The following is a 26,839-nucleotide window of genomic DNA, read 5'->3' as shown; positions in this document are numbered from 1 at the left end:
TTTAAAGGATTAAAAGATGAGAGGTGCTTCTCTAATAATGAACTGGAAACTTATTCAAAATCAAAGCTAAGGGCCTTGTTATAGTCCTAAAAAGCTGTATAAGAGGCCCTTCTTTCTCTACCTATAATAAATTTTTAAAAATTTAAACGTGAAGCCCTAAACTAAAAGTTGTTTGGCTTATGTGAAAATAATCTGAATTTTTGTTAGGATTTTAAGTATATTGAAACATGATCTTAAGGATTTTAAGTATATTTAAGCATACAATAATGATATTTTATATGATTTTCCACACGGAAACGATCGATACTGGATATGTTTCTTGTATAAACTCCAAATTTCTGTTTGTGTTGTAACTTCTTTTCGAATTTATAACGTTAAATAATTTATAAAATAACAAAAATTTAACAAAATTATTTATTTTAATCACTTATATAATTGTAATATTGAAGTCAAATTCAGGGAATTAAAAAAAAAACAATTGTTTTTTTATAGGTGTAATGTAAAATTACAATAAAATACACACCATATAATATGTAATTTTTTCGCATTTTACATACATTAACGGTAATTGCAGTATGGCAGATAACAATATTTATGTTCTTGTTTGAAATTACATTCGATATCTGATGGTGTTTCTTCATAATTCACTTCCCTTCTTCTATTTTGTAAGCCTGTACCACACGTTACACTACAAGGACCCCATTCGTTCCATGTTAAATAAACGCAATCTAGAAATTGCAATTTTATAAAAAATTCAATATATTATATAAAATTCACAATATAATTTAATCAAATTTCAACTTTTTTCCTATTTTATAACAAATAAAAACTAATTAAAACTCACCTTTTTCATCGTTGTTTGCTACTGTATGGGTAAAAAAATTTAATTATTTATTATTATTTTTAATTAAAAAATACATTATTTAAGTATTTTAAACATTTTTCCTATAAAAGTTATTTTAAAGTGTCCATGAGACTAGAAAATTCACAAAATATCTGGAGCGACGTGCTTATTTTCAGAATTTCCTAACTCCAGACGCAAGTAAATTGGTTATATAAGCTTAAAGAACGATAAAAATTTTCAAGTTAAAGTAAATAATTCTATAACACTTATAAAGTAAATAAACAAATGAATATTTTTATAATTTTTCTATTTTCTGAAATCAAAATACAAAAATATATTCGATAAATACCTAAAATATTTTAAAAATTCTAAAAAAATTGTGTATTTATAAAATATCTTATGTAAATTACTTGTTTTATTAAATAAAAAGAAAATAGACATTTATTTAAAATAAAATAAAAAAATGATCTGAAAAGCCCGAATTAAAAAATTCAATTAATTACAGAGATATGATATTTTTTAAATTTAATTTTACAGTAATTATGTTTTCAAGACGTAAATTATTTTAGTATGATACGGTATACGGAGATTTGATGCGTTATTTGGCTTGATTTAAACTTGTTGAAGCCCTAAATTATAGCATTTAGGAGGCTTTTTAACGCATACTAAGAACGTAAAAGTACGAGGCCTTAAGTCTGATTAAAAACACATTAAAAAATCCAGCCACGAGTTGTTTAACTTTCCCGGCAACATTTAAAACTGCATGTGTGGCGCTATCTGATCTGATATGATATTTTATTTTAAAAATTTTTATTTTTTTTAACTATTATAAAATGGCAAAAAGTTTAATTTTGAGGATAGGGACGAGTTTTATGAAGACATTGTAAATGCTAATAACGAATAAAATGTTCATTAAGTCCGATTCTACTCGAAATATGATGCACGACCTCCCTTTATCTTCCCACCCCGTCGAAATTTAACCACCAAAATTTAATAGCATCAATCTTGCAAATATCCAAACATTCCTGCAAAATTTCAGAAATTTTCGACAAAAACACATAAGTTATTAAGTTTCACATAGGATAACAAAATCGTGCCTGTGAAAGTAAAAATGTATCTTGTGACTTTTAAAGGATTTAGGAACATATTGTTTAATATAAAATGTAAATGTAATGTAATTTATACTAATGCTTCTATTGTTTGAAGCTAATGAAGCTAATATAAAGAGATATAATTGTATAATACATTACATCTTCTGTGAAACGGTTACAATGTAGTCCTTTTAACTGGCAGACAAAAGTTTGTAGAGTGAATTGGAACCAAATTGAAAACTGAATGATTAAGTATTTTTTAAATTATATATTCTGCTAGCTTTTAAATAGAAGTAAGCAGTCAGTCAAACAACTAATAAGCAAAATAAATAGTTAATGAAAAATTTGTTAAATATTAATGCTAATTGAATATTACAGTTCTAATTGAGTGCTTCAAAAACTTATAATTATTATACAAAATAGTAAAATGTAAAACGATTACTCGTATTTTATATAGTATTTGTTATGGAGAGAGATAAAAAAATCAACGGTACTGAGTTACATTTCACATGAAATTATATGAAATGTAATTTCAAAGTTGTTATACAGTTTGTTTTTCGGTTGTTAGTTTCATTTATTCCGTTAAAAATATAAAAACCATCGTCTGTGTGTGTGGAGGGGTTGTTAATTCCCTATAACTCTTGCTATTTTTCTCCAATCCAGATAAAATTTTGGTGATATTCTTTTATTCTTTTTATGTTCCAACGGAAAGAATGGGATATTTATTTTGCGGAAATATTGGTTATTAGCTGTATATAAAAAAAGGTTTTTATCGATTTTGGCTTAGTCGTTTACCTAAGTTGCCGTTTTAAATATTTTGGCAAATGACGTAATTTTAAATTTACTTTATTAAATCTAATATTTAAACGTTAAATTTTAAAAGGTAACCGCAACTCTTCTACGATAAATTTTTTTAAAACATTTTTTATAGTGACCACGTGATGATTCGATCGGAAGTAACGATCTAATGAGCCTGTTATTTAAAATGTATTATCGCGCATCAATTATGTTCCGACGGATAGTATAGGCCAGGGATGACGAACCTATTGCACGGGTGCCCAAAGTGACACGTTGGGAGAAATCATCTGGGGCGACAAGAGTCTGGCTCTCTGGTAAACATTAGTTCTAAATTATGCCGCTATGGCAAACAGCGCCAATCGCGGCAACTGGATTTGTCTTTGTTTAAGTGTTTCGTTGTCTTTGATGGAAATGGGATGCAGTATATGCAATTTAAACTACTGGTATAAGCAAAGTTTAAACAGACATATGAAAGACAAGCATAAATGTAGTTTGTGTTCAAGTGAATTTCATAAAAAGGAAGTATAATTATACTTCAGAAAGCTGCACGATATTACTATATCTAATTATAATCAGACATTTAATTCATTTAGTGATTTTAAGAAATGGAAACAGAAATATGAAGTGGAAAATACCGTTAAATACTGTACATTATTATGAGTGGTTCAGAAACGAACATTAAAGCCTAATAGTTCTATTTATTATAACTGTTGTAGATCCTAAATTTTAAGTTCCCGTATTATTCATAATTCCATTTAATACTCTTATAATATTAATTTTTTATAGAATAATTCATTTTTAAGCAAGGTGTCTATTTATAAATTTATTTTATTTTCTCTTTTAACTAATAATTTCGAACAAAGCATTTATAATTTATAATCATGAATAGAAAACACAAGTATTGTACCGGTAAGTAAACCACACTCACTGCATTCCAGTTTATTTAACGTATGACGAGTTCAAAAACGTTGACAGTACGATAAACAAATGATAAGGCTTATAACTACGACCCGAAATTGATAAATCCAGTTGCCGCGATTGGCGCTGTTCGCCGTAGCGGCATAATTTAGAACTAATGTTTCCCAGAGAGCAAGACTCAATTTACGAAGTCAACGTCAATTTACGTTATGACAAGACAAATATTGTCGTTGTCGTAACGGTATTGGCCAATCAACGTGAACTTCCCGCAATTCTTTGAACAAGATGGAGGAACCGCTAATTTCGTGTGTCGAAGAAGCTCTACGAAACTTAATAGATGGTAGAAAATATTTTAAAATATCCTTCGATATCTTTTTATTAACCAAAGCATGGAAATCTCCTTATCTTTTTCTCTCAATATGAATAGCTATGATTCACTGTCGATGTTTTGATATTTTCCTTAAGAAAAGTAATAAATTCAGCTGTCGACGTCGAAGAATTTACGTTTTACACTGTACAGTAAGACCCCGTTTAACAATGCCTCGTTTTACGCTGATTCGATATAACGCTGTCTGCTTGACGCCTAAAAAGCGCTCAAAATTTACGCTGATTCAAATTAACGCGGTATTTCATTGATTCGTATATAATACTATTATTCTCAAACACGAACCAATCAGCAAAAGGTGGCAATTCGCTTTGCTTCTCTTAAATTTATATTTGTTTTGTGCAATTTTGGAAAAAATATAACATCATGATGCCATAGGAAATATCGACTTGGCTTGGCAACAATTAACTGATAAATGCAGGAACGAAGTGTGGAAGAAGTTATGGCTGAAGGTATCCAAGAATTCTCATCGAAAAGACCCTATAGCTTATCGTTAGGTTAACAAAATTGTCAACTTAATCGATACAGGAGATGTAGACGAGTAGGATATTGAGGAGTTACTGCAGGTTTTTGGTCAGAGCCTTACCAACGACGACCTTCAAGAACTGGCAGAACAAGGAATTCACGTAGAACTGAAAAATAGAAATTCTGAAGATGAAGAACCCAAAAACTTTCTCTACAGTTTTTCTTAGTAAAAGTTTGGCAACGATAACCAGAATCGTTCATCAAACTGTAGCGAATGATCCAGATTTTGATAGGAGTGCCAAAGCAAAGCGAGGCCTTTTGAATGCAATCTTCTGCTACCGACATTTGCTTAAGGAAAGAAAAAGAAAGCGACAAATGAAACTACACGACTTCATCGCAAAAAACAAGAATTTCAGAAGAGCCAGGACCTTCGTCACAAAAAATTAACTTTACATTTCTGTGCGCATATGTTTATGTGTTATTTAACATATATTATATGCAAAAATTTATATAAAAATAACTTAAAATTATAGTAAAATTTGCTTATTTTTTGGTCGCGTGTTCCCCTATCCCTAGTTACTCTATGTTAAAATGGTCTCGTTTAACGCTGTCTCGCTTAGCGCTTTGTCGTTTAGGAACGCATCCCCCGCGTTAAGCGGGGTCTTGCTGTATATCCAATTTTAAAACAGAGACGAGTCTGATCTAAAAGCGCAGAAAGCCACAGACAGTACGCATGCTGTAAAACGAAAACCAATGAACAGTGTGAACGCTTTGGCGATGAACGAATACGACGAAAGACAAAACGTCGTTATCGTTTAGGTCTGTTGTCGTTGGCAGTGTGAATGCAGCCTTAAAAAAAAAAATAAAGAGGCAAGAGCAGCAAACTATCAAACTATGAGATGCGAGATAATATTATCTTCCGTAGAAATACTTGTAATAATTTTATTACGGTAATATTCTCTACGAACTATGAACAGTAGATGCATCTGTTATGTATTGAAAACTTTTAACGACTTTCTTATAACTATCGTCATTTAGTAATAAAGTTAAGGTTATAGAATGTGTGTACATGAAATTGATTTCTCTTTTCTATTTTGAATAACGTCAAAATAGATATTTTATGTGAGGTCGTACTCAAAGTCTTTAAGTTGCAACGGTTTTGAAAATATTTCATTGTTTATTCAAACTTTTATGTTTAAAAAACAACTGACGGGTGACTTTTGGCACAAGTGGATCGATAAATAGTTTATTTTGTGTACGCGGAACATTACAAACAAATATATTGGGTCGCGCGAGCAAAAAGTTTGAGAAATGCTGGGCAAGAGCATCACGAAATTGCTGAAAGAAGGACACGAAAAGTACAGAATCTTGGAATACTTACTAAAAACCAATTATACCTCTTTAAGGGGTCTGCAGAAATGATTAATTAGTGCATGAACTGATTAATCATTATTAATAGTATCATATCGAAAGTGTTCAAATTAAGCTAGTGCTAATTCATATAAAGATAGATTATTAAAAAAATTACTTACTACATGGAGGCATCTCACATTTTCTTCTTTTAACAAGTTTAGGAGGACACGGTTTTCCACCATTTTTTGCGTTTTTTTCAACCATTCTCCTTCTTTCTTGTCGACCCGTGCCACATGTTCGTGAACACGGACTCCATTCAGTCCACTCTGTTAACTGACAATCAACGGCACCAAGTTCTAGATCTAATATATTTATTTGTAACATTTAGTTATATATTTCAGAAAAAATTGACTTTCTTATTTTTATCATTTTTTTATGTTAGAAAAATAATGCAAAATACAAAATTCATCCAAAAGTTAGTTAATCGTGTAGTTTGCAAGCGATTCTGCATTTATGAGCTCATTTTGAACAATGTTTTCAAATTTTGTAAATAAATTATTTGAGTAAGACAAAAATTTAGTTTATACAGTAATTAAATGACTTTTGGGTCATCATCTTTTTAAACTCAATTAAAATTGGTTATTAAATTTAAACTCTTTTTTAACAAATAATTTTAAAATACTATAGGAACAAACAAGCACTTACTGTTTCGTAAAGGTGTTTCACATCTTCTATCACAGTCTGAAAAACGTTCGAATCTGTTTCCATTTCCTTGGCATCCACCATAAATAAATGTCATGCACATTCTTTTGGTCGAATCATAATACCAACGAGGGAAATGTCCACGGCATGGACCTGCTTCTTTCGGTTGCATACAAACTAAAATTGATCAATAAAGAAGTTTAATAACTATTTAGATGCAAGATGGTCCAAAAGATAGCTACCAGTTTAGTGCTTTATAGCAAATGAACGATAAGGTATAACAATTTTTACTCTAAGCAATATCGAGGCCATTTATATTATATTATGCTCAATGTATTTGCCCTCAACTTTATTCCAAAAATTGATGTCAAACTTTCACAAGTTGGAATTGCAATTCTATACTCGACTCTTTCAGTCTTTGAATTGGTCTGGTTCACACAAACTTCGAGATATCTTCAAGAAAAGAAGTCTAAATGATTTATACATGGAGAATATGCAGTCCAGTACTCCACTTTCTTGATTTATTTTATAATGAGGATGAACTACAATAGAGTTGTAATTGAGTGTGAATAACTATAACGAAAGTTGAACGAGTTGTTTGCCCTCAACTATAACGAAATTTTTTAAATTTTAGTTTTTTAATTCTTAAATACTGTATTTCAAATCAAAGCTCTAAAGCTTGGTAGATATCTTTTGGGCTACCGCGTACATACCTTTGTATGTATGTAAATATTCAGATATGTCGTAAATTTATTTACCAGCTGTAGACTCAGTATCGTCACAGTCAATAGCATCACTAGTACATGTGACATTCTGATATAATTCTATATTGCATTGGGCGTAAGCGGTAGGATTATGTATCAAACGTGTTCGAATTCTCGTGCCTTCTCCACACGTGGCAGAACATGGGGTCCATTCTGACCAACGCGTCACACCGCATTCTTGTGGTGGCTATAAATTATTTTTAAACAAATTACATTCTTTTTATTGGAAAATTCAATAAAAAGTAAAATAAAATGTGTCTACTTCCTTACCGTACAGGTTGGAGTAACTGGGCACATTTCTTGTTCCTTCAAAGGAATAGAACAACCTTCAATGGGAAGTGGATTTTCATATTTTCTGTAGCGAACACGATACACTTTACCACACGTACATTCTGACCAACTTTCCCATTCCGACACTTTACATAGATATGACGGTATTGCTGAATCCCTGCTGTATATAAATGAAAATCTTTAATTTGGTGAAAGAGGAAACATCATAACTTAGAAACATTCAAGCTTCTTACTTATTGCATAATCCTGTGTAACATGTTTGTTTTTCCATTAAATGGCAATCGTTCTGTGGAATAAATCCATTTAAATAATTTCTAGCTCTCTTCTGAACTCCTTTTCCACAAGTAGAACTGCATGGACTCCAAGGTGACCACTCGGTGACAGGACACGCTTCGAATGCTTAAATAAATATATATATATATTTGAATTCTTGAGGATTACATTAAAATTTAGTCTGTGATTCAAAATATTTATGTTATTACAGTAAGGAGAGACTTAGTCTTAAAGATTGCATTGTTTCTGAAGAAATATGCTACGTAGAGTTTGAGACAGATATAAATTTCTATGCTGTTTTATAATAAAATCATAGTATATTTTATTAATTTTATAGTTATTAACAAGTTTTAATCACCAAAACTTGAATTTGACTCATTGGTATTGTCGATGTGTATTGTATTAATGTACATAATTGTACATTTATTATAATACTAATACAGTTATTGTAAATAATTGTATTAGGGCAAGAATGAAAAAGTGTTGAAAGTATTTTGTCCGTAATCCTGTAAAATATTATAGAAACAAATAAAAGTAATAGCCTATATATTTTTTAAACAGGTGAAGGGCATAGATGATATATGGTGCTTTAATTAATTTTTTAGAAAATGTATTCTTTCTACATAAATTTCTACAATTTCAGCAACAAGTTACGTAACTTTCCCAGCAAAAAAGTTAAAATTATATGTTGCACTATCTGCTATGATATTTTATTTTAAAAAATGTTTATATTATCTATATACAGGGTGGGCCAGCGAAAACGAAACGGCAGAGTGTTCGTGTTCGTCCAAGCAAAGCGCTCGGACAGGTCGATTTTATTCTCGAGGGGACATCTTTTGCAATAAAGTTTTTGCGATTCTGAATACAACAGACAACAAAAAATTTTAAAAACTCATTTATTTTGTATTAAGTAAACAAGCATTTATTTCGAAAAAAATGTTTGTTTAGTTAATATTCAGAATCGCAAAAACTTTATTGCAAAAGATGTTCCCTCGAGAGTAAAATCGACCTGTCCGAGCGCTTTGCTTGAACGAACACGAACACTCTGCCGTTTCGTTTTCGCTGGCCCACCCTGTATATAAAAACGAATGTATGTCTGTGTGTGTCTGTGTGTGTGTTTGTCCTTCATGCATTACCACACCATTTATCCGATTGCCATGAAACTTCGGGAAGTTGTTTAATACACTCCCGCGAAGGTTTCTGGCATATGCGAAGACCACCATTTCCCCCCTTTCAAAAATATATTTATATATGGATTAAGGCTTTTATGTTCAACAGATGGCGCTAACTTCCGACGACCTAAGTTTGCTTTTCTGTGAGGCATTATGCTTTTCTGTGAGAATGGACTGAAGCAGATCATTTTTTATCTATCTATATAAATAAAATATAACGTTCTTTTGTTCCTACCGATTCCTTTGAAATTGTGACACAACGTTGCATTCGAATACGCACGTGTTTTTATATAATATACATGTCGAAATTCCCCCCCGGGGGGAGATGGACAGGATTATGGCTTACCGTGAAGAACTTGGCTTCTATTATACTATTTTATATGCGGTTTCTTGCGTTTTTAATTGCGTTTTAATAGGTTACGTCAACAGAATATACACTAAAAAGGGATTTTTCGATATTTCCTTGCGGGGGAGAGGGACAGGATTAAGGCTTACTGTGAAGAACTCGGCTTCTATTTATACTATTTTACTTGCGGTTTTTTGCGTTTTTAATTGCGTTTTAATAGGTTACGTCAGCAGAATATACACTAAAAAGGGATTTTTCGATATTTCCTTGCGAGGGAGAGGGACAGGATTAAGGCTTACTGTGAAGAACTCGGCTTCTATTTATTCTATTTTACATGCGGTTTTTTGCGTTTTTAATTGCGTTTTAATAGGTTACGTCAGCAGAATATACACTAAAAAGGGATTTTTCGATATTTCCTTGCGGGGAGAGGGACAGGATTAAGGCTTACTGTGAAGAACTCGGCTTCTATTTATACTATTTTACTTGCGGTTTTTTGCGTTTTTAATTGCGTTTTAATAGGTTACGTCAGCAGAATATACACTAAAAAGGGATTTTTCGATATTTCCTTGCGAGGGAGAGGGACAGGATTAAGGCTTACTGTGAAGAACTCGGCTTCTATTTATACTATTTTACTTGCGGTTTTTTGCGTTTTTAATTGCGTTTTAATAGGTTACGTCAGCAGAATATACACTAAAAAGGGATTTTTCGATATTTCCTTGCGAGGGAGAGGGACAGGATTAAGGCTTACTGTGAAGAACTCGGCTTCTATTTATTCTATTTTACATGCGGTCTTTTGCGTTTTTAATTGCGTTTTAATAGGTTACGTCAGCAGAATATACACTAAAAAGAGATTTTTCGATATTTCCTTGCGAGGGAGAGGGACAGGATTAAGGCTTACTGTGAAGAACTCGGCTTCTATTTATTCTATTTTACATGCGGTTTTTTGCGTTTTTAATTGCGTTTTAATAGGTTACGTCAGCAGAATATACACTAAAAAGGGATTTTTCGATATTTCCTTGCGAGGGAGAGGGACAGGATTAAGGCTTACTGTGAAGAACTCGGCTTCTATTTATTCTATTTTACATGCGGTTTTTTGCGTTTTTAATTGCGTTTTAATAGGTTACGTCAGCAGAATATACACTAAAAAGGGATTTTTCGATATTTCCTTGCGAGGGAGAGGGACAGGATTAAGGCTTACTGTGAAGAACTCGGCTTCTATTTATTCTATTTTACTTGCGGTTTTTTGCGTTTTTAATTGCGTTTTAATAGGTTACGTCAGCAGAATATACACTAAAAAGGGATTTTTCGATATTTCCTTGCGAGGGAGAGGGACAGGATTAAGGCTTACTGTGAAGAACTCGGCTTCTATTTATTCTATTTTACATGCGGTTTTTTGCGTTTTTAATTGCGTTTTAATAGGTTACGTCAGCAGAATATACACTAAAAAGGGATTTTTCGATATTTCCTTGCGAGGGAGAGGGACAGGATTAAGGCTTACTGTGAAGAACTCTGCTTTTATTATACTATTTTAGACGCGTTTTTGATCGCGTTTTAATAGGGTACGTCAAGAGAATGTACTGTACATTAAGAAGGGATTTTTTGAAATTTACCCCACGGGGGAAATGTTATACATTTATAATAGATACATTTTGAGCCACAACAACGCGTGGCCGGGTCAGCTAGTTAATTATTATAAAATGACGAAAAGCTTAATTTTGAGGATGAAAATGAATTTTATAAACAATTGTAAATGCTAATAACGTGTAAAATCTTCATTAAGTCCGAAATATAATACATGATTTTTTTCTATTTCCCCATCCCTGAACTTTTAACTATTAAAATTTAATAGCATCAATTTTCATAATATAAAAACCTCTCTGCAAAATTTCAGAAATTTTCGGCAAAAGGCACAGAAATTTTTAAGTTTCGAAATGAGTGAACAAAATTGTGCCTCACATACTGACATCCATAAATACAGAAAAAATCCCGAACCTTTCTTTGCATTTCTCGACGTTTCAAAGTCCCCGAGTCCAAATATGTAAAACTCTTGAAATCATTTTTGCCCGATCGCCATACTTTCCTTCTGTTATATAAAACAACCAAGAAAGTAAAACCAAATCACAATCTCATATTATCTTACCAGAAGTGCAGTCTTTCTGAAACAATCGTTGTCGAGTAATAATAATCTTTGCAATTGGATTCAGAACATTATAGAAAGGCGATTCCTGATGAGTTGGATAAGTAGCTTTAATAGGTCGAATTGGCGCTTGAGGAATGGTTTTCGTCTTAGAAGCCTTTAATAAGTGAAGAAATAAATATATATTATAAACACGAAACTTACGGAAAATCATAAAGAAAATAATTTTAGACTTTTACATTATAAGTGATTCCTTCGATGATTCCTATGTCTATCGGAAAAAGATTTAAAATTCTGTTATGAATCCAAGAACAGTTTTTTAGACATAATTCTAATGCAGGTACTCCTACAACCCAGTCTGGGCTTGGAATTAATTTGCTTAATATGGATAACAAATGATGATCTTTGTCTGTACGAAATATTGTAAAAGTTTTGTCATAGAGTGTAGGAGCGTCTAGACCTTTAACTTTAATGACTGTGCGAATTTTGTCTGACTGTAAAAAATTATTTTCAATTAATTTCATACAATTAATTCAGAAATATATATACTTTTGCGAACTTCGAAACAAATAACGAATTTTTCAAATTTTGTTCATATTTTTTCAAAAAAGTTAAAAATTAAACTCTTACTTGCAATTTTAATTCTGTTTGCAATGTTTCAATCCTACCATCTTCTGCAAATTCAGCAATACCTTGGCTTGCTTTCTGATTATAATCCCATATTCGAAAATCGGCAGAATGAGTAGCGCCCATAATTGTCGAAAAATTAGTACGGAATCGATCTGAAATTATACCACTATAGAACATATATGCTTCATTTTAATTTTTTAAAATATAAAAATTTTATGTTAATAAAGGAAATTTATTGTATTACCCGCTGGAAAATCTTTTGGATGGGTGTGTTCTGACCATAAACATTCAAAAACGAGTTCATACATGGCTTCTTCGCATGCACAACACTCTTCGAGAATCTCCGGTTGTACATTATTGTCTAATTCTGTAAGTATAATTTATAGATATTAAGAAATAATTATTATTTTAGTTTGTTTTCAAATAGAAATGATTGTTTTATATAAATAATATATTATAATACAAAATAACTTTCCTCCTTGACATAGTTGTAACGTTAATCTTCCCTCATCTTGATGCCAATAATCTAGAATATCTAAAACTGTCGCCCTGAAAAAGAACCATATTTCGCATTGCTCAGAGAGTTTGTAAATTTAAATTTAAAAATAATATAGTTAGACGCATTTAAAAAATAAATATACAAAGAAAACTTCAGCAGATATGAGATAAAACTTGCAGAAAGAAGTTCAAGCGTATTTGGATTAAAATCGAATGAACCTACTTGAAAACTACACATTCAGAATCAATTCCTGGTGCCACCCACGAAACCTGAATTTGACTTTTTGGTACTGTTGACGTGTACATAATTGTATTAGGGCAAGAATGAGAAAATGTTGAAAGTATTTTGTCCGTAACCTGTAAAATTTTGTAGAAACGAATAAAAACCTATATATTTTATAAACAGCTAAGGATCAGGGGTGGCGAACCTATGGCACGTAAGGAGAAATCATTTGGCACGTAACGTATCTTACGATTAAAGTACATTCCTTTAATTTTTTAAGTATTTTTATTCGAAGTCTATAACTTTGGCACGCATAAACATTTAAAGCTAAGTATGCTTATTATATGTCACGTGGCCTCAAAAAGGTTTACCATCCCTGACATAGATTATAGCAAAAATTAATCTTTGAATGAATTTATTAATAAAAATAAATTTATATAACAATCTGCATAGATTGGTTGATTAAAATAATGTTAAAATGCACATAATCTTTAAAAATTTCGTTATTTTACCATATTTATAAATTCATTACGAAAAAACAGGTTTTTCTAAGTTTGAAAAACATATTACTGTAATTAAATGTGAACTCGAACTTAAAGTTGAAAGGATATATTATCAATAAAAATTTAATTGAATTCAATAAGAATTTAGATGTGAATAAATATTGCGTAATTGATATTTATAAAAGTTTAATTACGAATACTTTCAATCTTTTATATTTAAATTATTATAATCTTCAAAAATAGATTAAATCAGAACTGTTTTTTTTTCTGGTGAAGTTATTTTACAAGTATGGTATGGCATACATACTTTCTTCCCTGGGTAACATGAAAATAATTCTGTGTAGAAAGAGATCACAATGTCTTGTCACTCTATTAAATGTCGAGCTAATTGAAATTGTTTTGTTAACAGCTAAGAATGCATAGCATTTGTGATCAAGTAATTATCGCTTAGTAAAGCAGAGCATGCCGTATTTCTATTACGAACATGGAGGGTACACAGATATTTTGATTAATTAAAACTCCTATCATTTATGAAATTCTATGAATAATTGATTTAATGGTGTCTATTCAACTAAAAACAATTAAAAGCAATGTTTGCAGTATATTTTATTGCTGCTTGTACAATCATCTTGGATAAATACAAAATTAACGAAGGTGACAAGCTATTTTAATCGTGCTGTACTATCCTTGAATTTAACTAATGTTACAATTCTTCAGCAAAATACATTTAAAGTGCAACAACTTTCATGTTTGTTAATAAAACTTTAGTAGTAATTTTTTATATTGAAATTCATAATTAAATAAAACTTTGGAGTGATTTATTTTACCAAGAGCTTCTCTTAAGACAGCAACACTGAAACTGAGCATGCAAAAGAAAATACAATAAATTAACAACATTGCTCATTTCTCTTTCATCTTATTTCAATTGAAATTGTCAAGTTGCCAATATATTCATCTAACTTAACGAAGACATTTTTATTTTAAAATTGATATTAAATTTATAGATAAAATTTTGCATGATTTCTAGAAATAGAAGTGAAAATAACGCATAATATAAATACTGTATATTCAAACTTAAATTTATAGAAAATTAATGAATATACCCGAATTGAAAATGCTGAAAATTTTAAAATTATATTGATCTTAAACAATTATGTTTAAAATAATTTCTTTACCTTAAATTTTCCAACATTTTGAGGTTTATTTGAAGCTGATTCAACTACAAGATAAAAAACTGAAAATTTCTTATTTGGAGTTTCGTTTTCTAAAATAACTGAAAAAATGAAAAAAAAGTTTAGTATTCATATCAACTTTTATTCTAAATTTTTTAATGAAACTTTATTTTGATTTAAAAATTAAAATTCGGCATCATTTATTAAGAATGAAATGAGTCATAATAACAAGCAACGAGAAACTGTTTTAAAAAGCTGGAAATGGTAGCATGAATTTTATTATCTCATTAATGTGTACAGGCTGCACGTAGGATCAAGGCTTGGTTTAGAGTTGTGATCCTAAGCTTTAATAGTATAAGGGATCGTTCTTTTCCAACAAATACTAACAAATTAAAAAGCCTTAAGCTATTGATCCGTAGCATGAGACACTAAGCTATAGCTTATATAGCGTACTGTGTATCCTTCAATATAGGTCCAGGTATGGGTCTATGTTGAAGGATTGCGAGATATTGTTAGGAGCTTCTATACTTATATTTTCATTTGATAGCATCTTTTGTTATAAAGCACGTACAAACTTCTATTTAGCACCACTATTTGTTTTCTTCTAAAAGTGACATTAAATCGAGTGTGGCGTTAAAACGAAGTACTGTACCTCAGATAATAACTATTATATATAGTAACGGAATCTGCATGTAAGGTTAAAATTGAGTTTGAAAGTCACTTAATTTGCAGTAACAATGTCGTTGGTCAAGTTGTACATTTATAATTTACAGATATCGAAAGGTTCTCCATTAATTAAGAAGACACTATATCGAGGTTTGACTGTAATTAATGTGAAGTAAATGTTAAGATTGTAGTATCATTTTGATTAAACTTGTATTACTAAATTATTAAAATTACTCAGATTAAATTTTTGTGACGATAATAAGTAAACAATTTTCGTTAAATTGTTTTTATATATAAAAACAAATTTTAAAAAGTATATAAAAATAGAAATTATCATAAGAAAGTAAAATCCAATTTTTAAAGATAGTTTTTTTAACATAAACATTTTCCTTCAGAGAGTGAAATTTTTAGAACCATGAAATAAGATATTGGAGAATCTAACATCTGTTTTAGAATATGAATGTTCCCATCATAAAGAAAACTCAAAATATTTATTTAAATTTTTTAAATATAGAATGGAAAAAGTATACAGTTTATTTATAAAATAAAAATAAAATTCAGCTCTACTACAAAAGCATATAATTCAAATATTCCTTGTTCTCTTGTCTTATAATTTATTTAATAAAAATTCTTATTTAATCTATTTACAATGACTTTTTTAACTAAATTGCCATGATGAATTCTCTTAGAAATGCTTACACAAATTAAAAATTTGTATAAAGAAGCGTTGAAATATTTTATAAAGTAATAATATTGTTTTTTAACTTAAATAATTTTCCGGTAAAAAATTATGACCTTAAATACAAAATAGAGAAGTATTAATTAGTGTTATATAAAAATTTAGTTATTATTTAAAACAATTTGTTATATTTTGAGACCCGGTGGCTAAGGTGTTAATCATCTACAGTAAGAATCTCTGGGTTTATCAGAATTTTAGATTTCTGAGAATCCGAGCTTGAGTTTGAGTTTCCATGCTAAAAGATCCGAGTTCAAATCCGGATTTTCATAATCTTCAGAGATAGTTGGAAGAGTTACTTCGTAATCCCTGCCTAGCAACTGTAGTTTCTCCATCCAGTCCATGATGACCATAGAAACAAATCTTTTTAATGCTTGAAGAAGGAAAGAGTTTGATTTGGTTTGAAGATATACGACAACGCAACACATGGGCGACCTGCCAAGAATCGGACTCCTCTCATTGGACTTTGTGTGAAAAATTGGCTTTGTTTAGGTGTTAGACATGTGAAGACTTCACTTGGCCATTCCGTTGGTCAGGCGCGAACCCACGACTAGTATTCAGTGGTATTGTCCTCTTGACCAAAGATTGGCCGGAAATAAAGAGTAAAAAAGTTTATCTTAGCATTATACAATTCCAAACAATTATATTATAAAATATATCAATAGTTTATAAATTATTTTCAATATATGTACGTAGAGAAAATTAAAATTTGAAGACAACTGTAAATTCAGAAAAGAATAAAGTAGAATTTTTATTTAATTTATTCAATTCAAAATTTTTGTACTACTAAAAAAAGAGTACAGAATGATTCAAAGTACATGTATAAATACAGTGTCATTGAACTCGGTGTGAATATTTTAAAGATAGATTCTAGGGGCAAAAATAAGCCTAAAATCTTCTATAAAGATTTTCCAAAATTCACTTCGTTTTCTACATACGGCTTACAAAAAAAAAAAAAAAAAAAAAAAAAAAACTACTTTTCGTATTCTCCGCCAAAGTACTAACACTAGAATTGTCAACTTTTTAAAGTATTTTGTATTTTTAATGCTTTTTTTTGTCATAGAATTGAGATACGTAAATGTCCAAGAAGACCTGCTATAATAAATGTAAAAAAGCCTTTCATCCACTTTAAAATTTAGCATTATCTATTCGTTTTACAATAAAACGAAAATACTTAAAAGGCAAAAGAAGAAAGTTTAAGATGGTTACTGTTATGTATAATCTATATGACAAAAATAACAATAAACGCTATATAAATGTAAATATAACGATAATGTGATTAAAACGGAAACAAATATTTCGTTTAATGGGAATTAATTATTTGATGATAATTTTTCTGAGTTTCATAATCAATGACCTTTAAGACTTTAGTTAGGCCTTCAAAACTAGAAACTTCGGAACCCCGCTTTCATACTACAGTACATACGCAAAGTTTTCAAATTTATTTGGTTACGACAACGCGACACGTGGGCAATCTTCTGAGAAGAATGCCTCCGGGAGGTCTTTGATTAGAAACTCGGCCATATTTAGGTGTTACAAACACGAAGAAAACCGGAAAACTCCACGTGACCAGCCCGTTGGCCAGGCGCGAACCCTCGAATCAATGTCCAGTGGTTTTATCCACTCGGCACTGGTAGGCTTGAAATCGATCAAATATATTTTTTATAATTTATAAAACCTTAATACTTTCTAAATATTCAATATGGTACTGTGAAATCGTCACGCGAGTCACAGATTCGCCATCACTGCCCTAGAAACTATCTCTTAAACATTGGCACCGAGTTCAATTACACGCTATTGACTGTTGAATCACATATCTATGTTTTAGATGTTTTTGAAAAACAATAATTGGATAGTTTTATTACAACGTATAATTTATACCAATATACCATATCATTGAATTATGTAACATCATTTCAAAACTTCAAAATGTTCGCCATTGGCGCCCAGTGGTCGTGTGTATGTTATTTATAGTGATCTAAATAAGCACAAAATGCAAGATGGGTAGGATAGACAGAATGACCACAGAATAGACATAATGTTTATTTTGTGTTTAATAGTACAAACATTAGATCAAAACGTATATGGGAGTCTACTATTAATTAAATGTTTCTCCTGAGATTATGACAGCTATATTATACGTAAGAAGACTCAGTAAGTAAATCAATGTTTCATTTTAAGCTAAGAAGCTAAAATAATAGTTAGTAGAGCATTATTTTTCAACGGGATTGCACTGGAATCACTTATTGCTAAAACTTTCTAAAATTTTCATGTCCATGTCATACTCAAATAAGTGATATAGAAATAGTGTTGAGACAACTGCATACATACCTTCAGTTGCTTAAATTCAAAGCACAACAGATTTCTTATTAAGTAAACATTGAATTTGGAATTACCAAAGTAGGTATACATTTTCTGTGAACCAAATTTGTGAATGGGTATACAAAACATGTTGTATGAGGATGTTGTGCTAGTACACTTGTATTTATTCTTGTATCTTACATATTCTCGGATTTAAAATAACTATTAACATTGGAAAAAACACTTATCAGTTCAAGAAATAATAAAAATATTTATTTATTAAATAAATTCAGAAAATATCAAACTCAAATTATTATTCATTATTCGAGATTTTTTTGAAATTCTTTGTTACTAAAAATAATTTATACTTTATATTGAATAATATTTTAAAAATAATTCAATCAATAATATATTGTATTACAACCTTCTAATTACTTTACAATATTTTAAATTAATTATTTCAGTTCTAATTTTTAAATGCCTTAAAATGTATTATTAAGTCATTTAGAATATCTTAAAATTGTCTTAGAAAAGTATTTGAAGACATTTAAAGGTTGTTTTTTTATTTTTAAGAATATAAAGAATATTTATATCAACAAAAATAATTTCACAGGATTAAATTTTTTTGAATTTCCTACAAACTAATTCAAGATATTTACATACAAAGTACAATGTATTTTTTCAAGTAAAAGATAATAATAATATAAACGTTATAAATTTTTAAAAAATCTAATAACCTTGACCAAATGCCCTTCTAAAAAAATCGATTTGGATGAATTTAAACAGTATTATAATTTACATTAATTAGTGTACATCCATTATGACATTTTTTTAAAATGGAGGCTGTATATTATTTTATTGATTTTATAAATAAAGTAATTTTATATTTTAATATACATAAAAAAATATCTTAATGGAGACAAATTTATTTAAAAATCGCTTTCTAATTAAGATTTAGAATTTCTTTTTAACTAAATTTTAATTTCACAAAATAAATTTCTAAAAAAAGTAATTTAAATTACTTACAAAACTTATCATAATTTAACCAAGAAGGAAGTTTTGGATAATTTCTTTTTATTTTATTGAAATTTTTTCGATTTTTTTCAAGTTTAATCGCCTTAAATTTATTTAATTAATTTTATTATAAATCTAATGCTTACATTTTACATTAATGATTAAATTCTTAGCTTTTAAAATAATTATTTTTAAGTTAATTAAAATATAAATATTTAATATTGAAATCACGTAAATAAATTAATTAATTAATTACGTAATAAAATATAATTACTCTTTCACAGTTAATTATATTTAAATATATTGATTACCTTATTTAAAGTTTAATAATAAATTAAAATATGAACTTCAATTTAATAAAATTTTAGAAAATTAACTTTGAAATTATAATATTTTTAAATTAACTTAAATATGAAAATTTAATAATCATCATATATTGAAATGTAATTTCATTATCTTAATTAACTGTGGAATAAAATTTATTATTATATGAATATAAATATTATTAAAATAGAAAGTTTTGAAATGATTTTATTCTTTGTTTTAAAAGGAAATATTTTGAGTAAATTCAATTGACTTTATAAATATTTTCCTAAGAAAACTGTAATATAAGAAGGCAGATCACATTTAAAGCATATGTTGCATAATAATGCAACAAAAACAAGGAGGTTATTCATAACTTGAGCTGATATTTTTAATATTATAAAAATATTTATTAAATTATTAATTAATAAATTAATTACATAAAAATAAATATTTTTAACCATATTACTATAATTTTTTTTTTCTTATATTTATATAATTACTCTGTACTTAGTTTGTAAATTATAGTATACAAATATACACTATTACATAAAAAAATTACTAATAAATAGATAAAATAGTTTGCATAATTTGTAAATAATAAAGTATTTAAATAAAATAGCAAGTTAGACTTTAGATTGGTTAACTTTATGGCCATCCTGTTTAGAGTATTTTATTTTACTACTAATCAAAGATGCTAGTTTATATTATTATTAATACTGGTAATCTAATAACATTATAATTATTATATATAACACTGAAAACTAACACTGTTTTAATAGTCCAACGGCATTACAAAATAAGTGAAAAAATTTGATATTTATTTACAAAAAATATATATAAAAATAGTTCTACCTTTATATATTATAATTTTATAATATCTTATTCAATTGTTATTTATCAACAATATTTGTAAATTTATCATTTTGAAGTATCACCGGCATATCATATAAAGTGCTACACCATATAACGCTTATAATAAAGCTATAAAATTTCCTACAAAGCTTATTTTATAAGTATTATATAAAATTTTAAGTAAACACTTAACTAACTTGCATATTTTACACACAAACTATCCTTAATAAGTTTATATATTACACGTTTAATAAGTTTACTGCCTCTAAATTTTAAAAGAAAATCATCGATATTGACTTTTCAGAAGCGAATTTCTCTGCTGTTTACTAAACTGAATTAAAAAATATGATGATTGTTTACTTTGAAACTACCACAGGGTGTTTTTTAGATTAATTATAACCGATATAAATCATAACCTACTTAAGAGGGAACTCGAGTAAACAGTTAAATTTAGAAGAAAACAAAAACAAAAATTAGAATAGCGTAACTAGCTAAATGGAGATAATTTTAATTAAAATTACTCACCTGTATACTCTTTTAATGGTGTATAACTCTCAGGATTTCCGTGTATTTTAATCTGAAATCCGTCATCCTCCTTGGAATACTTGGCATTATTTGGCATTCGTTTACAATCCCAAGAGAAACGAGCAAAGTTCTCATCATTCCATAATTCTGTTGTTTCGGCAGAATTTGTTACCCCAATTATTTTAATTAGCAGATAAATTAGTGAAAATACGCGTCCAAACGACATTTTATCGAAGTTACTTGACATCCTTCAACTCCATGTGTTGTCACTGATTTCCGTTGCAATTTTGGGATGTTGGCACTGTGCCCACTATTAATATCTTCACGTAAATAGTCCCCACTGATGATCCAGAGGAGGCGTAACAGCTGGAGAAGAATTTTAGACATGACATTGAAAGAAAAACGTTTTTTTAACTTTAAATTTTATATTAATGTATTAGTAATTCAATCTTCTTGCTTCCTGTTTTAGAAATCTTCTATTAAACTTTATAGCAAAGCTTACAAAAAGAAAAGTTTACACAGGAGCTGAAACTCTTCTTTTTTTCTTGTTTTTTATTTTTAAATTGAAAAATAAATAAATAATTTAGCTAGAAACTTTATTTAAATTGTAAAAATATTTAATATTAAATTTTCTTTAAAAACACTTAAGACATTAATTATGTTACAACAGAGTTCTATGGAAAATTGCCAATGCCAAGAAATAAAGAAATCTAAGAATGTGATAAAAAATGTATTTTTATGTAATTTTTATTATTAATTTTATAAAAATTTAATTAAATATTTTATATGTTGCTAGTAACATATATAAAATAATTTAAAATAATGAATATATATTTGATACATTTAGACATATCTTAACGCGTGAACGTGTGCACGTGCAGTGTTAAACAATACTGTAACATGTGTTAAATAAATACTTACACATATTATAGTAATATAAACTGTATAAATATATAGTATGTAATGTGTTAATTTTATGAGAAATTTTAAATTTAAGTCAAATGTCAATGTAAGTATGATAATAAAAACATTATTAATTACAATAAAAATAATTAAAAACGTCAATTTATAAATTAAATACTGTAATTGACTTAAATGATATGATAAATACATAAATGTTGGAATATAAGGATAAGTTTATTTTATTTAGACTATTTATTTTTTCATAATAAAATTCAAACAAACGGCAGTTAATTGTAAATAAAAATAACTTTTAAATGTTGACAACAGTTTAAATAATTAAACTATACTGTATTTTTTTAAATAATAAAGCCTGATATGTTTTCTGGCCCTCGTAAGTATTGGGCTCGACCAAAACGGTCTTTCTATCTCCTGTGTAAAGGTCCACATAGAGCGATATTTAATATTTACACGCAGTTTCAAACTTTAAATAAGCAACTTTAATTTAATTTGTTAATTGATTAATATTTTAGATAATTCTCGAAATCCGTCGGCAGAGAAACTTGGCTTGAGCCTCACTGTACATCAGAAAGGCCTTTGTTATATTTTTAATTTAAATAATATATTTTTAATATAAGGGGAAAAGAAAACAGATTTATACTACGTAATTTATTTCATAAAAAATAAAATATGCAAGTCCGAGAAAAGTGAGATCAGAACCATTTGCAAATATGGGTTGGTCCTATTCTGCTTCTAAATATTACATTACTACCATATTTTTTAAATAAATAACTAAATTTTGAAGTTCTTTATTAGCTGGACGGGAGCTAAATTATCCTTCCGGCACTTTTTTTTATTATCTCGCATTGAAAATTAATTTCAAGTCAATGGAAGTAATACTCAGTGTGAGCAGATAATGAAGCATATTTTTAATTAAAATTATGTATAAAATATTTCTGTTGTAATTATAAAATGAACATTATTTTTCATTTACTTCAGAAATATCAATATTATTTACACCAAAAACTTTTTCAGATTAAAGAATTAATTAAAATATAACGAGAAAATAATTATTAGAAATATTTCTAATAATGAAAAATGAATGTTTCTGAAACTCATAAACATCTATCTTTAAAGTTATAAATTATTATTTTACTGATTTCAAAAATAATTTATGTAAAATACCAATTATAGTTTTTTTTAAAAAAAAAGGCATGTTGAAAGCATTAATTTTTAAGGGCCCTATAATAAAATAAAATTGAATTTTATAAATCGTTCTTTACAAATTAAAATTAGAAAATACAAGAATAATTTGGAGTTTATGTAATAATAAACATATTAGTACATTAGTCGTATGAAAGTTCAAATTCTGCCACAACGATGAGATAAGGCGAGATTTTAATTGTATAGTTTCGTCACGTAACAAAAATAAAAATGACGCGGACTATGGAGAACACGCTAAGTGCATCGTTAAGTATTCAGTTTGAGAGTGTAACGGCCGTTTAAAATGAGTTTTGCTGTTTATGGTGTCAGAAATGCGCCTAACTACGATTGCATAATGCGTTGGGTATTGCACATTAGGAGAAACAGGGTCAATCATAAAGCCCACTTTGATATCATAAGCGTGATCCTGAGAAAGAAGCCCGTATTTTCGCTGCATTAATGCGTAGACTGAGGAAAAGTCTATGACGCATGTTCTTAGCATTGCCGCTTATATATTCCAATGCATTTTTGACATTAACTGAAAAAAGGCGCATACTGCCTATCGGTAGACTTACCATATTTTTTCCTCAAATTGGGACAATTTTGAGAAAATACAACAGAAAATAAAGCATACTACGATAAGTTTCTATGATTGAAAAGGCTAAATAAAGTTGTTAACAAAAAACAACAGTAAGTTAAAAGCAATTTTTAATAATCAACTTTCTTAATAAGAAGGTATGTTCAATACCTTCTTATTAAGAAGTTATTAATATTTATCACTAGTGTGAACTTTCTTTAAAAAATTCTTTGTTATTTTTAATGGCATCGAAAAATTCACTGCAATTTAGTTCACTGTTAATTTTGCAGCGTAGTAAAGCTTTTACGGTCGATTCAGCCAATTCTACCTCTTTCTTCAGACCGTATGATGAATATGCCTAGCATGCTAAAAATGTATTCTATAATTTGAACAAGATTGGGCAATGAAATATTCTTTTCTTTGAAATGACTGAAAGTTGTATCCATTTTTCATCACAACTTGTATTTTTCCAAATTTCATAGTTAGCTGACCAAAAAGCTTTTACTTCATTAAACAGTTGATCCATTGTTTTTTGTATTATTTGCAACAGTTTCATTAATTTTTTCACTTGTAGTTTCAATTTCAGACCATGTTACTTCATTGTTGTTTATCCAAGTAAAAGATTCTGCTCCACCAAAACTGTTTTCCCATAGTTCAATGTAAGGGAGACATCTGTCATAAAATGTTGTAAACGCTTGTAGGATTGTATTGATATTAATACTTCCATTATTTTTTACTATTCTAAAACGTTTCTTTTGCTTCTTGGAGCAAAAAGTTATTATTACGCCTTTCCTCGAGGTTTGTTTTTAATTTTCCAAGTTCACTGATAATATTAGTTGCACTAGCTTTTGTACTTTCCATAATCAAGATAGCTTTGCTAAGCAATTTGAGTTGCCCTTGGACAAACCACAAATACATTTCACCACAATCAGTATGAAAAAAACTGTTTTATCATCACTAGACGGTGTTCTTGTGAAATAAAATAAGATTTCATAGATTTCAAGTATTCTCTCAATATCTGGAATTAGCGAAAGAAAATGGGCGTTGCCATGTTGAAGAATCTTTTTATACTCTACACCTACAAATTCACAGGACTCTTAGTTGAGTGACTCGAACGTATAAATGTGGAAATTATAAATTTTGACCACTAAAGCTTCTATTTCAATAGGTAGAACGTCAACTGCAGTTTGAAGGCAGTTGTGTACGATGTGAGCACCGCACCAATGCCAACAATATTTCTTCGTAGATCCTTCTTCAATCTATTGTAAATATTATTTTCTCCTCTATGTTTAGCACCTCCAAAATTAGTATTGCAACTATCTCCGCAAAATCCAATAATTTTTTTGCTATAAGTTTTTATAACTGACATTAAATGGTTTGTCAATATTTTTGCAGTTTCACCGGGAACTAATTGAAAGTCTGAAAGTTTAACTTTTACGCCACTATCTGGTACGCAATACCGCACAACAATTGGCACAGTTTTAATTTCTTTCTTGTTAGAAGAATCTACTGATACCGTAACAAAATTTGTTTTATTTAAATCTTCGCAGAGCTGCCGAAACAACAGTGGCCCAATCACATTAACAATGACAGCTTCACATTTTGTTCTGGCTTGTCTAAACTCTGTTTCAAAGAACTTCGAAATCAATTTGGATAAACTGACGTAAAGCTGAGATTGTGAATAGCAACACGAAATGCAAACGTTGCTTCTTTAGCTGCTATTAAAAATTCTTTTGACACTTAAATCGGTACCTTTAAAATATGACAATACATTTGAGAAAGTTCCTTCCTCTGCTACTAGGCTTGCTTTGTTTCGCACATTTCAAGTGATTTCTAATGTCCGAACGCCACCAGAAGTTACTGAAAATTCCGAAAAACACAGTTCACATTTCACTTTGTCAATACGATTACAAACTTTTTTCAAAAACGGATAATCCATTTTTAATTCAACAGTAAACACAGTTTCTTTTCGGCATTTTGGAAGTTAAATTAATTTAATGTACAGTAGAAAATAATCGCAAATGCTGACTAGCAATTTGAATTCAACTAAGATAAGACATGCGCGACAATGACGTCGTCAGTGTAAGTTTTAGTGTTGCCAACTCTAATTGAAACAAAATATCTAAAAAAAATGAAATAAAAATATTTGGATCTAATAGTATATGCTATTATAAATTCTGTGAAAAAATATCTGGATGAAAAAATAAAACATTTAAATTCATTAGGCCGCATGCTATAAATTTTGGGGGAAAACATCTAGACATTAAAAGATCTACATACAAAATAGTTAGATTGGCAACAGTGAGTGTAACAGGTTGAATATTTTAGTTGCCAAATTGCCATTTTACCAGAGGCTGTACTATTTTTACTTTTTGTATATTCGACACTTTTAAAATGTTACCAAATAACCGAGACAAAATGACAAACCAATCGGGACGCAGGGGCCACATCAAACTGGGACAGCCCGGTCAAAGCGGAACACCTGGTAAGCCTACCTATCGGGAAATTGAAAGTTTCTCCAAAGACCCCTTCTATTGACTTTAGTAAGACCACTCTAAGCAAACAACAAAAATTTTTAAAAAATCGTTTTAAGTTTTAATTTATAATTACAGCTACTGACGCGTAAGGTCCCGAGTAGAGCAGCACCTTCTCTGTCGATAAACCAAAACAATCTCTGTAATAAAGTGGAAGTTTCACTTACCGCAAACTCAGTTAATGTCTCCTGGTAGCGTTGCAAACTTTCTTGTACCCAAATGGTCTTATGGACAATTGTCTATAAGAACATTTGGGTACAATGGTTATAAATGTTCTTGTAAGGTTGCCGACAGGGTGCAGACTATGTCAAGAGGGTCGAGCGGTCGCGAAGGGTTGTATGTGGGCAATCGGCACTGAGACAGACTCTACAGTTACAAGAAACCGTTTATTTGACACGAAAGAAGCTTACAAGATTTCCGCGATCTTGGAAGTTCTAGGTCGGCAGTAGCCTCTGGGTCTTCCTCTCCTTTCGAATATAGTCTCATTTTGAAGGAGTGTCCCTAGGTCGCGAATGGCCAGTTCCCTCGACGTCTCGACGACTCCGGAACGATGCGGTCGACTTCCGTTGATGGAAAGATGTCGATCCGAGATCGGGAGACGGAGACGAAGTTGGGCACGAGACACACCCACAACAATAGATCCGTCACTTGGAACTTTCT

General features: G+C 29.5%; 1 protein-coding gene across 2 annotated transcripts; it reads right to left on the bottom strand.

The window, feature by feature from the left end:
- Positions 1-400: 400 nt before the first annotated feature.
- Positions 401-21,288, bottom strand: LOC136972790 (spondin-1-like). 2 transcript variants are annotated; one of them, XM_067267435.1, is made up of 15 exons: positions 20,966-21,288; positions 14,569-14,666; positions 12,891-13,024; positions 12,647-12,718; positions 12,414-12,538; positions 12,170-12,321; positions 11,779-12,033; positions 11,543-11,696; positions 7,845-8,010; positions 7,591-7,768; positions 7,315-7,507; positions 6,560-6,733; positions 6,034-6,216; positions 845-865; positions 401-728 (listed from the first exon to the last, which is right to left on the bottom strand). In XM_067267435.1, the coding sequence occupies exons 1-15, from the start codon at positions 21,210-21,212 to the stop codon at positions 559-561; spliced, it is 2,322 nt and encodes a 773-aa protein (XP_067123536.1). In that variant the 5' UTR covers positions 21,213-21,288; the 3' UTR covers positions 401-558. The 2 variants fall into 2 exon arrangements, with proteins under 2 accessions (XP_067123536.1, XP_067123535.1); XM_067267434.1 differs by having other exon boundaries at positions 7,591-7,771; positions 20,966-21,287.
- Positions 21,289-26,839: the final 5,551 nt, after the last annotated feature.

Source organism: Centruroides vittatus, unplaced genomic scaffold, assembly GCF_030686945.1.
Source record: "Centruroides vittatus isolate TY-2023 unplaced genomic scaffold, ASM3068694v2 contig_301, whole genome shotgun sequence".
Lineage (NCBI taxonomy): Eukaryota > Metazoa > Arthropoda > Arachnida > Scorpiones > Buthidae > Centruroides > Centruroides vittatus.
The sequence above is the reverse complement of the archived record's forward strand: the minus strand, read 5'-3'. Positions and strand labels throughout refer to the sequence as shown.

Excerpts from the sequence above, each read along its gene's own strand:
- LOC136972790 (XM_067267434.1), bottom strand. The coding sequence starts at position 21,212 with ATGTCAAGTAACTTCGATAAAATGTCGTTTGGACGCGTATTTTCACTA. Across the intron at positions 866-6,033 it reads ATGTGAGATGCCTCCATGTA|TAGCAAACAACGATGAAAAA; the intron begins GTAAGTAATTTT and ends TTACCCATACAG. Across the intron at positions 729-844 it reads AGCAAACAACGATGAAAAAG|ATTGCGTTTATTTAACATGG; the intron begins GTGAGTTTTAAT and ends TGCAATTTCTAG.